This window comes from Calidris pugnax, unplaced genomic scaffold (assembly GCF_001431845.1).
Source record: "Calidris pugnax isolate Ruff unplaced genomic scaffold, ASM143184v1 scaffold316, whole genome shotgun sequence".
Lineage (NCBI taxonomy): Eukaryota > Metazoa > Chordata > Aves > Charadriiformes > Scolopacidae > Calidris > Calidris pugnax.
Genome location: NW_015091194.1, coordinates 32,508 through 49,693, shown reverse-complemented (window position 1 = coordinate 49,693; position 17,186 = coordinate 32,508). Strand labels below are relative to the sequence as shown.

Below are 17,186 nucleotides of genomic sequence, written 5' to 3'. Positions count from 1 at the left end.
GGGCGGGGCCGAGGTGGGGGGAGGAGGTGGAGGAGGAGGCCGCCGCGGATAGGGGGAGGAAGGGGGGCCGCGCGTGCGCGTGCTCACCCTCGCGCTCCCTTCTCGCTTGGCGATTGGCTGAGGGAAGCCGGCGGTGGGAGGGGGGAAAGGCGGAAGGGGAGGGGCCCGAGAGCCGGGCGTCCGGGTGGGAGCGGGTGAGTAGCGGCGGGGCCGGCGCGCGGGGGAGGGGAGGCGGCGCGTGCCGAGGGCGGTAATCCTGAGGCGGGAGGGAGGCGGCCATGAGGGGCGGCGGGGGGGGCAGGGGTATGTCCTCCTGCTCCTCTTCCTCCTCCGGCTGCCCCTGTTCCGTCCCGCCCCGCCCCGCCAGGACGCAGGTGGCGGCCCTGCCCGGCGGCTGGTGTTCGGCTTTCCAGGTGACGGGGTGCTGAAATACATCTCACTGCTGTCAGTTTAGCTCCCCTCCCCCCCAATGAGTTGTTGGGGTATTTTTTAAGGTGGGTCCTCAGGGATTTATTGTTGGGTGAGGGATTTTTTTTTTTTTTTTTAACAGGGTTAAACTGTGTCAGACGGGTTTGTGCAGTTGTTGGTGGTTCCGTTCCCTAGCTTTAAGGGTTTTTCCTTTGATAACACTCTGTCAGCATCTCTCACTTCTTATGTGACGAGTGGTGCTCCTCAGGGGCCGGTACTAGGACCAGTGCTGTTCAGCATCTTTGTTGGCGGCAAAGTTTGCGGATGACACCAAGGAAGTGGTGTCATCCAAGATGACACCCCAGGAAGGACGTGGACCTGTTGGAACGGGTCCAGCAGAGGGCCACGAAGATGATCAGAGGGATGGAGCACCTCTGCTGTGAGGACAGGCTGAGAGAGCTGGGGTTGTTCAGCCTGGAGAAGAGAAGGCTCTGGGGAGACCTCACAGCAGCCTTCCAGTATCTGAAGGGAGCTACAGGAGAGCTGGGGAGGGACTCTGTGAGGAAGTGCAGTGACAGGACAAGGGGTAACAGTTTTAAACTGGAAGAGGGGAGATTTAGATTAGTTACTAGGAAGAAATTCTTTCCTGTGAAGGTGGTGAGACACTGGAACAGGTTGCCCAGGGAAGTTGTGGCTGCCCCATCCCTGGAGGGGTTCAAGACCAGGTTGGAGGGAGCTTTGAGCAACCTGGTCTGGTGGAGGTGTCCCTGCCCAGGGCAGGGGGGTTGGAACTCGATGATCTTTGAGGTCCCTTCCAACTCTAACCATTCTTGGAGTCAGGACTGAAGAGCTTTAGCTCAGAGGCTGGATAGAAGGCAGGGTAAGAAAGCTTGTCCTGCTGGGGTGCTGATTTAAGTCTCTGCAGGGTGGCATGTGGCACTTACAGGCTGGCCATGCCTAGAACAGACAGGTATCAGCTTTAGAGGCCCCTTTTCCCTGCTAGTGGGCTATTTAGAAAAGGCTGTAATGTGATGGATTCACAGGAATTCAGCTGTTTTTGCAGTGAGGTAACACTGACCTAACAGGCAGGATGCTTCTGCTTGCCTTTTGTCTGCTGTGGCTTATGAGATAGGAGTTCATCATTGTTCAGTTTCTTAGGAGCTTCATTTTTGAGGAATCAAATGGTAATCGGGCGTCTTTTTTGGCAGTGGTGGTATAGAATCAATTATACGCTGTGCTGAGCTACTTCTTTTAGAAATGGGAGCTAAATTAAAGGGTTGTGGAGTTTCAGCAGCGTATAGGGAAACTTTCATGGGCAATTGTCATTCTCTACCCACTCCTTACATAAAAAAATGGCTTATGTTTCCTGAATTGTCAGCCTCATGATATTTGTGAGGATTGTATTTACGGGGGGAGTAGAAGTAGCATATTGATACTGTGTCTGCCATAGCTACTGATTTTTCTGGATGCCCCTCGTTGCTATGTACTTTAGGGAGACTAATATTTCCAAATATGTTTGTGCAAGTGACAGGTGGCATAAAGGCAGAACTGAGTAACTCAAATTGTGTGGGTAACGTGGATGCTACTGAACTATCTTATGCAATAATCAACTCCTTTCTGAAGTGTGGGCCTTTAGCTTATTTTTTAATTACATCCTCTTCTGGAAAAAAAACAGTGTTTTATTTACACATTCTTTTTTATATGTATTTCTCCCCCATTTACAGGAATGCAGTGAAATATTTGTTTTGTTAAGATCAGCATAGAGTGAGAGTCTGCTGAATTTGTTCCCTTTCACCTTCCCTCAGATTTGAGTCCCATGTATATAATAAATAGTTCAGAATTCAACAAAGGTGAGAGAATGTCAGGTTTCTTGAGTTTTGTATTGTTAGCATGTACTACAAGAAAGAATATTGTTCAAAAAGTTAGCCAGTAAATAGAATTCTAAGTTCATCTCACTGATGACCTAGCCAAAAATGGTTCCTCTTCTCTGAATCAAACTACCTACTTCCTCCTAGAAGATCCTCTAGGTTTTTGGTGGCTACTTTTCTAAGGGGCACAATATAATTCTGTAAAATAGTCAGAGATGAAAAAAAAGATAGGTTAAAGGTAGGTGAATGACTGGACCATTATTATAATGGACCATGAGTCTTGTAGAAAATTATGAGTTGGTCAAAATTCACTTGCTTTCGTTTAGAAGACCGGTGAATCCCTATAGCCTTAGGAATTGGTTGTGAGTTAGTATCTGCCCCTTTTGCACAAGGGAAAAAGTGTGTTGTCATCTAGTTGGGCATATTTATACAGGCAGGTTAAATGAACTAGTACTTGTTATATTAACACCTTCTATATTAGTGAGTTATCTCTTGCAGTAAATTTTTTCTAAGTTCAGAAGGACTTCTAATGACTTTTTTTTTTTAATTTATTTTATCATTAGGGATGGAACTTGGTTAAATAAGATCTCAGAAGGATAACATTCTCTAATCTCCAAAGATGGCAGCTGTTGCAGGTAATCCAAAATTATTATTCAATATATTAATTTTGCTATCTTTTAGCTAACAGGCACAATCACCTGATGTTATTGATTCATATTTATATGAATTTAATATATGCAGAAAAGAGTTTGTGGGATCTATGTTATTATACTTCAGCTTGTGGGGTCTTATGTTATACTTCAGATTTGAAGAAAAAGTTCAAACTGGATAACTTTTTATTTCTTAGACTAAAAACTAAAAAGCGTGTTTGTCAAGGAAATCACTTGGTTTTCAATATTTTGAAAATATGATTCATATTTTAAAATAGTTTCAACTCTTTCATGCTGAGTAACAATGAGCATTTAGGAAGACAAATGTCCCCGTTTTCTGCCATTTGTAGTGGGATGTCTTTTTTCATATCAAAATTTTGCTTCCATAGCAGATTATCATATCTGCTATGCTTGGACCAAAATCTCTCATTTTGTGGGGTGAGGCTGAGGAAGATGGTTCTTCTTATGCTTTTCTGAGATGGCTCTGAAATAGCGATACAGGCCTGGCATGCTGTGGCGGTACATGTTAGTTATTCTTTTAAACCCTGGGGATTGGATTCTACAACATAATCTGTAATTCACAGAGATGCATATTAGGATGTAGAGAGGCAAATTCCTGCCCAAGATTCACTTATTTAACCCAAGCTTTGAGGGAGTATTTGCTTCAGATTTTTCAGGTCAGTAGAATAGCTTGTATTACCTAAAGCTTTTGTCCTCTGTGTTCAAACCTTGACGTTCAGCAGATCCTCTGGTCCTGCATAGGGTCTGTTAGACTGTCTATTTCTCTAGGTGATTTTTGGTTTGTGATTAATTTTGACTGTTGTCAGTCAACAAATTAAATAAAACATCATTTAAAACTGGGATTAGCATGTTACTGTAGTCTCTATTCTGCATTCACCATGCTTTTCTCTTCAGTGCTAGAGGAGGTACTGGTTTCCATTGAAAATGAGCTGCAAGCAGTGGAGATGCAGATTCAGGAGCTTGTGGATAAACAGCAGGAACTCCTTGAAAAGAAGATGAGGGTAAAGAACCTGATAAAGCAGTCCTCAGGAGACTCGGAGGCAGGTGGAAGTAAAGACGCTGAAACATCAGCTGAGACATGGAACAAAAAAGGTTTGCAAAGTTAAAATCAAATATTCTAACATAAAAGTAAAATAATTCGGTAGGGGAAAAATGTGTTCATACAGAGTTTTGTTTGGATAATGATACTGTCCTATTTAATTTTGTACTTAACTCTCTGGGAATTCTTAAATACTGATTTGAGTTGTTCTGGGCAGAATTATCACAAGAATGGCCTGTTATAACTACTTTTATTCTTTTCTTGTTGCAAAGTCACAACTTGATTTGATTTGCTATAAGAATCCCAGGGTAAACCTCGGTATATTGCAATACTTATATTCCATGTTTATTTATGTTCTAAAAATATTACTCTGACTCTTTTCAGGATTTGATAATAGCAGTCTTGCACTCTCAAAATTACTTCTTGCTGTCTTTGTGTTTCTGTAGGACATGATTGTGTCTACCTCACAGTCTTACTAAATTAACTGTTATGTAGCCTCGCTATCTTACCAAATTAATGCAAATCAGATGGACACTGACTACCAAGAGTAACGTAGATTACCTAAATATGGTAGAGCTAATCCAAGTGGCAACTGGCCCATGGTGGTGTGAGGGCTGCTGTTAAACATTAACTGAAGTCCTGGGTGGTTGGTGGGTCTTGACTGTGTGATGCCTAGCCAAGTTCAATTCAGATCTTTTTATTATAGTTTTTCCCCCTTCTCTTTTATTTCACTTGCAATTTGGAAATGCATTGTTAATTTCTGCCTGTATTTATTGTATGTATTCTTTTTTGGGGGGCTTTCTTAAAAATGAAATTAATTTTGTAGTCTAATCCATATTTGTCTGTGTTTGAGAAAAGTGTTATGAATAAGTAAAAATACTGATACTTTATAATTGCAAATTGATGCTATTGAAGAAATCAGTTTGTTTGGGGTGGCCTTGTGCCTAATTCTCTCCTCCTATGCTTTGAAAACTAATATCTTTGCAATCAGATGCTGTGCATCTTGAATAAGAGCAATAGCTGTATTTGGCCCCAGTGTAAAGCTCACTGAAGTCAGTGGCAGGTTTTTCTTGGTTTCAGAGAGCGTTGGATCTTGGCTATGCTCTCTGCAGCAATTAGGAAGCAATGTCACCTCAAATCCCAGAGTTAATTCTTGCCCTGCATGTGGTGTAACCTGGAGTTCCACAGTTTTTCTGCATTTTAATTTTAATAATATGAAATTGGTTAATATGCTTCCTGATGCATGTGAAATTTCAGTTTTTACAGTATGATCTCTAAATGATGCAGTCTCTAACTCTTTATTGAAGAAAAGAAAAAACTACTATAAGCATGTTGGGGTGATTATTTTGGGCAAGATTAAACCCCCTCCCCCCTATGTTTTTTTTTTTTTTGGTTTGGTTTGGTTTTTTGTTTGTTTTGGTTTTTTGTTTTGTTTTTTTTGTTGTTGTTGTTGTTGTTGGGTTTTTTTGTTAATGCTTATTATCTCTGGAATATATGGAAAAAATGATAGCCTTCGTTATCCTGTTTGTAATTAATGCATTTGTCCAAGGGAAGCATTTGGCCAATTTAGTAGTGAGACTGCTGTAGGGCTCAGTGTCTGGTTTTATTTATTTTCAAGGTGGGTTTCTCATTTCCATTTGATTTTGGACTAATCAGTTAACTTGATCATTAGCACTTTGAAGTTCTTAATCTGCTTCTTCATCTTCATCCCCAGTGAAAGCCTCTAGTCTGGAGGTGGGTTGTGTTTACATTTCATAGGGTTTTCAGAGGTCCACCTTAGAAATTGGTTTATACAGACTTGAGTTGTGTGTAGCTTTTTGTGTCATTTTTGAATCTTTGAACACTTTCCCAGATCTCAAACAGTATTGCTTCCACATTTAGTTATTGTATGTGTGTATAAATTGCCCTCCCTTCTTATATTTGAACAAACCTGGTTATGAAACATGTTTGGGTTTTTTTTTTTTTCCTTTAACAGATTTTCCATGGTATGAGAAGATAAAAAGTGCACTTCAGAGCAAGTTTAAGCTCCAGAAGTTTAGGTCCTTGCAACTTGAAACAGTAAATGCTGCAATGGCTGGAAAGGACATATTTCTTGTCATGCCTACAGGTGGTGGAAAGAGCCTTTGCTATCAGTTACCAGCAGTTTGTTCTGACGGTATGTAAGGGAAGAAAAGGTCCACAAACAATTGGATTTATTTTCTCCCTTTTATAGTTATTTGGAGAATGAACATTATATTGGTGTCTAATATCACAATATGGGGGGAAAAAAGAGCAAAGATATGAAAGATTTACTAGAAATACTTGCTTTGCTCTCTTACTTAATTTTCTCTGAAGGACCAATAGCAACTTCAAAATAAATGTGCCCTTTAGATGTGATTTAGATTTAATTTATCTAGGTTCCTCTCAATACGTTATATTATTAAACACTGAAAGAACTTTTAAAAAGCTGTTCACTATTTTTTCCTTTCTCTTCCTTTTAATTCAATATACAGACCGTAAATTATTAAAGTATGGATATATGTTGTTTGTCTGTTCCACTCTAAGGTTTTAGCTTCAGATTATTTAGGAGAGACATTGTGTGTTAATTTTTTTAAACCTAAGTGTCCAGTTCTAGTTTCTAAGTTGTTTTTTTTTATTATTATTTTTTTTAATAACCCATCCAATTGCATGGGAGTTTACTTATTTACAAAGATCATATTTACTGATACCTAGCATTGCTTAGTTGTGTGGTAAATTAGCACCTCACGACACAGATGTAAATCCACTTTGCTTTGTTTTGTATTATTAGTTCTTACACTCCATTTGTTGCAGCTCAGTTATTTGTGGTCTAGATTCAAAGAGAAGGTACGTGTCAGAGGCAGTTGGTCTGAAGTATCCCTGTGTGACCTGGCACTGGCTTATCAGCTATCTAGGAGAGGAATCTGATACTGTGTATGAAGCTTAAGCTCACGTTTGGCAGTTTCTTCAGAACAAGGCTGATGCATTAATGAAAAGTGCTAGAGGAGATATTTCTGACATCTGAACTGTTCAGTTTGCACAATGATTGATTGTTACAGGTTTCACGCTCGTGATATGTCCTTTGATATCACTTATGGAAGATCAGCTCATGGTTTTGGAACAGCTTGGTATTTCTGCAGCTTTATTAAACGCCTCGAGCAGCAAGGTATGTTTAACTGCCAAGTTGTCATGGCTTTTGTGGTGTATGTGCCAGCATATTGCCTCTGCCTGTTATTTACCAGTACTGAATGAGTGGCAGTTCTATCAGCTAACACCATTCTGTCAGCAGTATCTTGCCAGCTTTGTGCTGTGATACGGATAGTACGAATAAGTATCTTGCATTCTTGATTTAATGACAAAAATGCATGCACGCCAACACCTTTCACGAAATAAATAGATTTCATGGGACTATTTAGAGGATGTGAAGTACCTTTGGCTGACGTGTGTCGTAGATTTTTACACAGTTTCTAGATTTAAAAGAATGTTGGAGTAGGTGATTTTTTGTCCCCTGGGAGCATGTTAAGCCGTGCATATAATTATTTATCTTACTTTAGGATGGTAGGCTGTTTGATCCAGAGGCTGAGAAGCAGCTTATTTCCCAGTCTGTCATTAGTCAGTTGCTTTTTACAGTGCAATATCTGTTCCTGACTGGCAGGAGGCCACGGTCATTAACTTGCACGTGGCACTGGATTTGATAAGTTAGTGGCTTGACACAACATGCCAAACTTGGAACCTGCTTTGAGGTAGAGTGCACTGAAAACTCAGTAATAAAGATTACAATTGTGTGTAAAAATTTATTTTGCACTTGTTATACCACAGGCGTGTTTGGTACATGCGTTTATTGTGTTTATTGGGAAAATGCTGATAGCACATGATGAAGTTAAGACAAATACTTAATAGTTTGCTTTATCAAAGTTCTGTGACAGATTTTCCAAGTATTAAAATTAACATTTTATATATAATGATCTGCAAAGACTTAAATTACAGTAATATAACAATATATAATAATATAATACATTAATAATATATACAGTAATATAATTACAGTAGTGTAATATATAGAGACTTACAGTAAATACTGTGTAACAGTTTGTCAGTCTCTGTTAATTACTCCTTTTGAATTGTTAATTACCTCTTAAGAATCTTAGCACTAAGGAACTTCCCGTGTGTTGTCCTGGTGTGTTTACCCCTGATTTCTCCTTTTGTTTTGAACAGGAGCATGTGAAGTGGGTTCATACCGAAATGCTAGACAGAAATTCGCAACTGAAGCTCATTTATGTGACCCCGGAGAAGATTGCAAAAAGCAAAATGTTCATGTCAAAATTAGAGAAAGCTTATCAAGCAGGATGTCTTGCTCGCATTGCTGTAGATGAGGTCCATTGCTGCAGTCAATGGGGCCATGACTTCAGGCCTGGTATGTTCATTTGAAATCCAGTTTGCAGTGTTATTCAGGCATCAGTAAATAATGAGGTAGGCTTGGAATAAAGCCAGGTGCCTTCTTCATGTGTCAAGTAAATATTTAGTGTATGGCAAGTACCTGTGTTAGCTCAAGGGCTTTAAATTTAATTCGCAAATAACTGTATCCTTGTCCAGGATCTAAGTTCATGCAAATGGGGGTGATTTCAAATTTTGCTGTCAGTATTTTGAAAAACTCCTAAATCCCTTTACTTTAATTGGAGCTTAATAAAATGAAAGTTTTCAGCTGCTATCTTTAATACTTACAGTATAGTCATCTTTAATCTACTGCTACATGAAAAAGTGTTATTCTGCATGCTGCTCTCTGGGTGACAGAGGGAGAGCATTTTGTAAAATTCATGAGATGTATTTTAGTCACTTCTAAAGCAAATTGAAACAAATGCCCTTGACTTGCAGGAAAAGAAATTGTGCTTCAGTTTCTTTCCTATCTTGTTAGTTGTAGAACACTGTTGATTGCTGCTTACAGTTTCTTTGCCTTTGAAAAACATCTGATTTGAAGCAATAGTAACTGTAAAGTCAACCTTTGCGGTTTTGTTAGAAAGGGGTGTCTGAGCAAAGAGCCGTGCCAGTTAAACAGGTCATGTGGAAATTGGATATGTATCTCTGGCTGCATTTCTGTTGTAAGGCAGCAAGTGATTGTCAGCACTGAGTCTTTACAATCTTTCTTTTGTACGGTCCGGGCTATATATCCAAATTCCACATTGCCTGTTTATTAGCAAAGCTGTGTTTACTGAAAAGCTGTTAATAAAAACAGACCTGCAAAATAACCTGAAGTATAAGTGATGCCACTTATATTTTTCTAACTTCTTAAAAACTTCTATTTCAATATGTTTTGCCTTCTGAATTCTGGTACTTTTTTAACATTTCATTAGAAGAGAAAGCTTCTATTTTGATAAAGACAACCTTTTTATTACTTCATTTGGATGTATAAATTAGTTCTGTAGTTAATTGATCAGTAATAACATTCACTGCAGTATTACTCCATAGAATGCTATCTAGATGAATATGTTTTTTAACATTGGATTTATGGTATGAGAAATATTTTTCTTTCCAATTTTTTTTTTCCTTAGACTACAAGTCTCTTGGTATCTTGAAAAGACAGTTTCCCAATGCTCCCTTGATTGGATTGACAGCAACTGCCACAAATCATGTTTTAAAGGATGCTCAGAAAATTTTGCATGTTCAGAAGTGCATTACCTTCACTGCGTCTTTCAACCGGCCCAATCTTTACTATGAGGTATGTCTTACTACCTGTTTCTTTGATGCATCACAGTCGTATTATCTTCTGTAAGCTGCAGTTGATGAATTTTAGACTAGATTTTCAATTATACATTATAATAATAAATAGCTTTTCAACTGAATGGTGGTGTTCTGTCATGGTTTCATCTTCCTGAACTTACTGTCGTCTGCAGAGGAACTTGGGCTGCTCTGTCTTTGTGAGCAAGGCTTAGTAGATAGGACTGTGTAGAGGGGAGAGGTAGGTAGGAGGCTTATACTGCTTCCAAACTGTTGGTCATATGATGGCAAAAAATAGTGAATTATTGTGTTATACAGTATTTTCAGTTTGACCACAGCTTCTCTTAGTGTTCTTCATGAAAAAACTTTAGCGCTTTTTTTTTTTTCCTATGGACTTTTGAGATGTAATCTGACTACACAGAGAGAATCAAGTAATTTTTGTTAAATGGCAGAATAGTGTTTATTGTACTGGAAGAAGTAGAATCATAGGATTGTTTGACAGATTGTGTGCCCACTTGAAGAAATTTGATATGTGTTTATTATATTTTTGAGGTTCGACATAAACCTTCAAATAATGAAGATTTCATTGAGGACATAGTTAAGATCATTAATGGAAGATACAAAGGACTTTCAGGTAATTTTTTTTTTCTTTTTTAAAAAAAGTTATTCTCTACAGCATTACAGGGATGTTTTCAAGTGCTCCTGAAACATGTAGAGAAAATCTACTTTCACCATATATTAAGCATCCAGTATTAGAATAAATGACATTTAGTAAGATCCATACCTTGAGTAATTGCTCTTTTGAGTCATTAGTGTTTAAATGTCTTTACGGTTTACTTATATTTTCTGAAGTACGGAAATAGAATGCTGTGATGTATATGGAACAATGGTTACATAGGTAAGAATAATAGCAATTGTTAAGATTATAAAAACAAGGCTCAAAAAGGTTCTCTCTGTGTTCTTAAATCACACACATGCCATTTAGTATCTATGTGTTGGGTTACTTACTGTCTTTAACACTACTTTTTTATATTTCATCATAAGCTTAATTTTTTATTCAATGCTCAACCTGGGGGTGAGGTGAATTGCGCTTTTGTGATGAATGAAGAACTGTAAAAGTTGGACTTTGTGAATCAATAATTTACATACTGCAAATAAAGAGGGGGGACATGTTACAAAGGCAACAGAACCCAGTTTTCTGGAGCAGGGCAGCAGTCCCTCCCTGTCTCTGCTGTGGAACTCTGTGGCTGTGCTGAGCAGCTCCCTAAGTGCAAAGTGTGCTAAGAGGATCACAAATTGCGTGGTTCTGGGTGTAATCCTTGACTTAGGGCAGACTGATTAATGACAAAAAGCAGATTTATCTGAAACCTCAGTTGAGATGTCATAGATGTCATAAGGAACAGCTCCCCTTTACATAACCATTAATAACCATTGTCTTCCTTGAACATTAATATTTCCATGAGTATGTGGAATTTCCATGAGTAAGTGGAATATTTTCTCTTTAGCTTCTGAGTCAAAGCTGATAATTGAAGTTTCGTTCATGGCTACCAATACTACAGACTGAATAGGCACAGAGATCGTTTACTGGTTTTGTTATTTATCTTTAAGTTAAAAAAAAAAGTACTTAAAAACAACTTTGAAAGTTTTATTAAGACATTGCAATAAGGCATCTTTCGCTTTTGTGCAGGAATCGTTTACTGTTTTTCTCAGAAGGATTCTGAACAAGTTACTATGAGTTTGCAGAAACTAGGAATTAAGGCAGGGACTTACCATGCAAACATGGATGCTAAACATAAGACCAAAGTTCATAAAGGGTGGGCAGCAAATCAGATCCAGGTAAAGTAGATACTTTAACAGACTTATGTCTCATTTAAACAAATCGTGGTTTGGTACCTTGATGGTTTCTTAATCTTATTTTAGGTTGTAGTGGCGACTGTTGCTTTTGGCATGGGAATTGATAAACCTGATGTGAGGTTTGTAATTCATCATTCTATGAGCAAATCCATGGAGAACTACTACCAAGAGAGTGGACGTGCAGGTATTGTAGGAAATGGCTTTTGCAAAATAGCCATTTACATCTGTTGAACCAATAATATTATATTTTGATTTCAGCCATTTGTGCAAAGTGTCTTGTCTTTGAGTCAGGTTCTAATGTGTATAATGCCACTCTGCCTCTGTAAAGAGGCTTTAAAGCCAATCATAACAACATTAATGATCTTAGGCCTCTGTAGTACAGTGTAGCAAAGAATAACTGGGTGCCTAGCCAGTACTCAGTGATTTTTTTAATTACTTGATTTTTCTGACATCTGTGGCTTACCAGAGTAATTTCATTACATGATTGGATATATGTTACAGAAAGGATTTATTTTTTCCTTTGCATAGCAGCTGGAATGCGTAACTTGCTCAGATTGTCTCTAGATGATGTTTAATTGCTGTGTTAATTTCAGTGGCCACAGAAATACGAGTAGGATTGGGAGTCTGGAGCGAGGAATTTTAAGGATTGATCAGTGTCTAGCAGTACTAAATAAAAGTGCTGTGGTGTTTTGTTTTGCTTTGGGTGTTTTTGACCTCATGCATTGTTCTTCAAAGACAGATTTGAATCTATGTGGAGGAAATCTTTTTAAAGACCTTGAGGGGAAATTGCTTGAGATTTTAACTGCCTGAATGATAGAAACAGTCATCAAAGTTTGTGGGAGTTTGCATCTACTTATGCTAGAGACAAAGGCTGTATAGGTGCTGAAATAGCTGTTTCACTATGTTTATCAACTTGAGGTGATTAGAGCAAACTTTTGAGTGTTTCTTTTTCATAACTTGATATAAATGAGGTTCTTCTGGGTGGGGAATTAATTAAGCACTGCTACTCATTTGCCTGAACATACTACCTGGCTTACAAAACCTTCCTTTTTCCCCTTGAATGCCCAACCAAGTAAAGTTGTTCCTTTCTGTTGTATGTTAATTTTTTTAAAAAAATTGGGGTTTTAGACCTTTTCTGCTCTCTGGTTCTTGTAAACAGCAGAAGGGTACCCACCAGCACACCGTTGGAAAGGGTGGTCAATGGGAAGGAAGAGATGATCTCAGTTCAGCTATAGAAGACAAAGTTGGTTTTAAATCGAAAATTTTGTTAAACCATACCTAATTCTTTATTTATTACCATTAGTACCTAATAAGGTATTTGAAGCTCACAAAGTCTTTAAATCAAATAAGAATTAGATGTCAAGATGTATATGGCTAGGATTTTCTGCAAGGTGTTTGGGTGAGAAAATGGTGATTTCACTGACTTTTTTTATGGCATTAATGTTGTTTAGAGTCAAAATCTTCATTGTGTAGTATTTTCAGTTTGCCTGATTCTGTAGTTGTAGAAGACTGTTCTAGATCTATTTTATTTCTAATCTGTATCATGCTGTGTTCTATTGGCTAATATGTTTTGCTTGATACTGTTACAGTCATGCACAGTCTATATAGGGGCTGCAGAAGCCCAAGCCGATAAGAGTTGAATTTGTATCAGAAAATACTATGCTTAAAGTAAATCTCTTCTGAAGTTTAAAGTCTAAATTTTTTGTTTATTTTACTGCATTGCAGGTAGAGATGACCAAAAAGCTGACTGCATTTTATATTACGGTTTTGGAGATATATTCAGAATCAGCTCAATGGTAGTGATGGAAAATGTAGGGCAAGAGAAGCTGTATGATATGGTGTCTTACTGCCAGAATATGAACAAGTAAGTTACTGTTGTGGCTTGGCTGCTTATTTTTTAAATAGTTAGGCTAATCTTGTTGGGTTTTTTAGAGGGTGTTTAAAAAATATATATAAAAACATTAAAAAAAATCCCCACAAAAATAACAGTAAAGCAAAAAAAAAGTCCCACCACACTATACAAACACTACCATTGTAACAGTCTGGAGTGTGGAGTTTGTGGTTTGGCTGCTTAGTATGTGTCCTCTCGCATACAACTGAATGTTGGTGTGTTGCTTGCCAGCTTCAGGATGAAGTTCTGGAAGCAGTTATGTTAATATAGTTAGACAGTTGTAATACCTCTCAACAAACAGTGTTTGTATTTCAAATCCCATTCAGAGCAAATGGTGCAGTGCTTTGTTTTTTACTCTAAGGTACCAGAGTTTTATGGCCGTACAGTAATCTGCATGTGTATAATGCTTCATCCACTGCACTGAGCTCTATTGAATACTTCATGGAAAACACTTGTATCTATGTTGTGGACAACTCATGTCTTCAGTACAGCCTTTGTTGGCCACAGTCTAAGAATGAATTTGTATTCTCAAGGTTTTTCATTCTATTGGAATTGCAGATTATACTTTGATTTAACCAAACTATTCCTACAGCAGTGTTCTGTTTTGCTGAAAGCTACTAGTTACTCCTATCAGCATAACTGACAGGGAATACTGTATTGCAGTGTTTCACTGAGTTTCACTGATTTTTTAGAGTTGGAAGGGACCATAGAGATCATCTAGTCCAACTCCCCTGCTGAAGCAGGATTGCCTAGAGCTAGAGCATGTTACTCAGGACGGCATCCAGGCGGGTCTTGAAAATCTCCAAAGAAGGGGACTCCACACCCTCCCTGGGCAGCCTGTTCCAGGGCTCTGTCATCCTCACTGTGGAGTAGTTTTTCCTCAGATTTGAGTGGAACCTCCCATGTTCCAGCTTATGCCCGTTACCCCTTGTCTTCTCACTGGCAACCGCTGAAAAGAGTCTGGCTCCCTCCTCCTTCAAACCACCCTTTAGGTACTTATAGGCATTGATAAGGTCTCCCCTCTGCCTTCTCTTCTCCAGGCTAAAGAGTCCCAGCTCTCTCAGCCTTTCCTCATCAGGGAGATGCTCCAATCCTTGAATCATCTTTGTTGTGCTCCGCTGGACTCTTTCCAGTAGCTCCTTGTCCCTCTTGAACTGGGGAGCCCAGAACTGATGCAGTATTCCAGTTGTGGCCTCACCAGTGCAGAGTAGAGGGGGAGAATGACTTCCCTCGACCTACTAGCCATGCTCTTCCCTCTGCAGCCCAGGATCCCACTGGCCCTCCAGGCCACAAGAGCACACTGCTTGTTCATTGTCATTTTGCTGTCTACCAGGACCCCCAGATCTTTCTCTTCAGAACTTGTCTCCAGCAGATCCACCCCTAACCTGTATTGGTGCCTGACATTCTTCTTCCCCAGGTGCAGGATCCTACACTTTTCCCTGTTGAACCTTATGAGGTTCTTCCTTGCCCAGATCTCCAGCCTGTCCAAGTCTTGCTGGATGGCAGCACAACCCTCCGGGGTGTCAGCCATCCCTCCCAGTTTGGTATCATCAGCAAACTTACTGAGGATACACTCTGTCCCCTCGTCCGGGTCACTGATGAATATGTTGAACAGGACTGGACCAAGTATTGACCCCTGGGGGACACCACTGGTTACAGGTCTCCATTAATCAATACCTTTTGGGTCCTGTCACACAGCCAGTTCTCAATCCACCTCACTGTCCCCTCATCCAGCCCATACTGCCTTAGTTTCCCAATGAGGCTGTTATAGGAGACAGTGTCAAAAGCCTTGCTGAAGTCAAGGTAGATGACATCTGCTGCCCTTCCTTCATCCAACCAACCAGTTATAGCATCATAGAAGGCTATCAGATTGGTCTAACATGATTTACCCTTGGTAAACCCGTGTTGCCCACTTCCAATAACCCCCCCGCTCTTCAACTTGTTTGGAGATGACATCTAGAAGGAGTCTCTCCATTACCTTTCCAGGGATGGAGGTGAGACTAACTGGTCTGTAGTTCCCAGGGTCCTCCTTCTGTTTTCTGCTTTTCTGGTTTGTTTTCTGATTTTTCCTGAGCCAATTCTTCATGCTTGTTTTGAGGTAGGAGCTGATCCAGAGGACCTTCTTTTTGCTGCTTTTGTGATTTATGACACAGGTGTATACATTTACATTCTATAGTTCCCTTGTCGCTCTCTATTCTTTCAGGTGTCGCCGGGTGCTCATAGCCCGTCATTTTGATGAAGTATGGGATTCTGCAAACTGCAACAGAATGTGTGATAACTGCTGTAGAGAGAACTGTAAGTAAATTGGGTTTTTTATAACCAAGGACCGAGAACAAGGCTTAAAGAAATAATCTAGTTTAGGCAAACTGTGCACAACTTCTGTAAAGCGTGCTTATAGTACTGCCCGTTTCCAAGGTTCTTTTGTTATGAACATTAGTTTTTGGTGGCTTAGTTTTGCCAAATTCAGGGTATTTAGTGAGACTTTTCCTGGTTTGGCTTTTTGCCTGACGCCAAACACTTTGATATCTTCCAGGCTCGGTCACTGAAGCTCTGGGGCAAGCAGGAGATTGGCTTACCTGTTTTTAAAAAGATTCTGCTGTGTGTTAGGTTTTGTTTCAGGATTTTTTTTGGGGGTGTGAAAGCTTTATTTTGAGAAGGAGCTTCTTGCTCTCTACATGCCAAACTATTCACACGTAGGCTCTGAGAAGGCACAGTTTGCACATGTCCTTTCACAACTTGCCTGGTAAAAGTCTGAGGGTTTCAGTGTGTGTGCTCGTGAGACCTGCCTGTGTCAGGGCTGTGCCTGACAGTTGTGCAGAACAACTGAGCACGCTAATTAAGGATTTTGCTGTGTGTTAGCCCAAACAGCAGAATGTCTGTCTAGTGCGTGCTCTTCCTTTGGAAGAAAGTTGGGATCATAAGAGGAAAGGCGTGTGGGCAAGACTTAGAGGGAACTTGGGAGATGAGGTGAAACGACCTGCTGGAAAGCTCTGAAAAGAGTGCCGAGAAACAGTTGGTGTCGAGCATCTCTAACTGGATACACAAAACCACCTTCAATTTCTTTGAGGACCAGGTGAATTCTAATACCTGGAAAATATCATCTCCTCATACCTCATATCTGTTGCAAAACATTTGGATAACGTAGTGATCAGCACTTAAAAATCTTATGAACAACTCTGTATTCTAAACTGTTCTCATACCTGGACTTTATTTCCATGTATATTTTTTGTACAGTAAAGTAGACAAAACATTTTTTTTTCTTTTTTCTTTACAGTTAGTTGTATCTATATGATAAAACTTTCACAAAATCATGCAAGTAACAATATGTTATCTTCTATCAGGATTCATTTCTTCTTCAGGATTCATTTCCCTGGTTGGAAATGGGGCGTAGTTGAAATTTATACTGGGATCAGAGGTTGAGTATGGAGCTGGCTTGTACCCAAGACTTAGAGGCATCGTGTTTACTGCTGGTTTACCCCCAGGGCCTTTTGATCATAAGTGAGGTCTGAGGAAACCTAGCCGTAGTACTAGTTTTTCAGTGCTTAATTCTTAGTATTGGAGGAGGCAGTTGGGGTAATCGTATGCCATGATCCAGTCACACGGTAGAAGCATGATCATTATGTGCTATATGGATGTGTTAGTGCTCAGAATAATTATTCATGATGAAGCTAATTTGTATAATGAAATTAATACTTATTTTTCTGTCTCATTTTGTTTGTAAGCTTCTTGAGAGACGAAGTGTCTTG

General features: G+C 39.4%; 1 protein-coding gene across 5 annotated transcripts in view; it reads left to right on the top strand.

Annotated features, from left to right (window-relative positions):
• Nucleotides 1-155: 155 nt before the first annotated feature.
• The window catches only part of RECQL (RecQ helicase-like), a 27,986-nt gene continuing 10,955 nt past the window's right edge, over nt 156-17,186 (top strand). For 3 of the 5 annotated variants that reach the window (XR_001413914.1, XR_001413913.1, XM_014959547.1), the window contains exons 1-12: nt 288-494; nt 2,840-2,911; nt 3,842-4,039; nt 5,962-6,141; nt 7,043-7,149; nt 8,199-8,397; nt 9,530-9,696; nt 10,248-10,329; nt 11,383-11,531; nt 11,616-11,733; nt 13,275-13,413; nt 15,644-15,735. Coding sequence is in view for 3 of the 5 variants with exons in the window: in XM_014959547.1 (XP_014815033.1) it covers nt 2,896-2,911; nt 3,842-4,039; nt 5,962-6,141; nt 7,043-7,149; nt 8,199-8,397; nt 9,530-9,696; nt 10,248-10,329; nt 11,383-11,531; nt 11,616-11,733; nt 13,275-13,413; nt 15,644-15,735 (1,447 nt within the window). In the remaining 2 variants the exon portion in view is untranslated. Of the gene's footprint in view, nt 195-287; nt 495-2,235; nt 2,259-2,839; nt 2,912-3,841; nt 4,040-5,961; nt 6,142-7,042; nt 7,150-8,198; nt 8,398-9,529; nt 9,697-10,247; nt 10,330-11,382; nt 11,532-11,615; nt 11,734-13,274; nt 13,414-15,643; nt 15,736-17,186 lie in introns of those variants that run through there. The other 2 variants (XM_014959548.1, XM_014959549.1) reach the window with 2 other exon arrangements.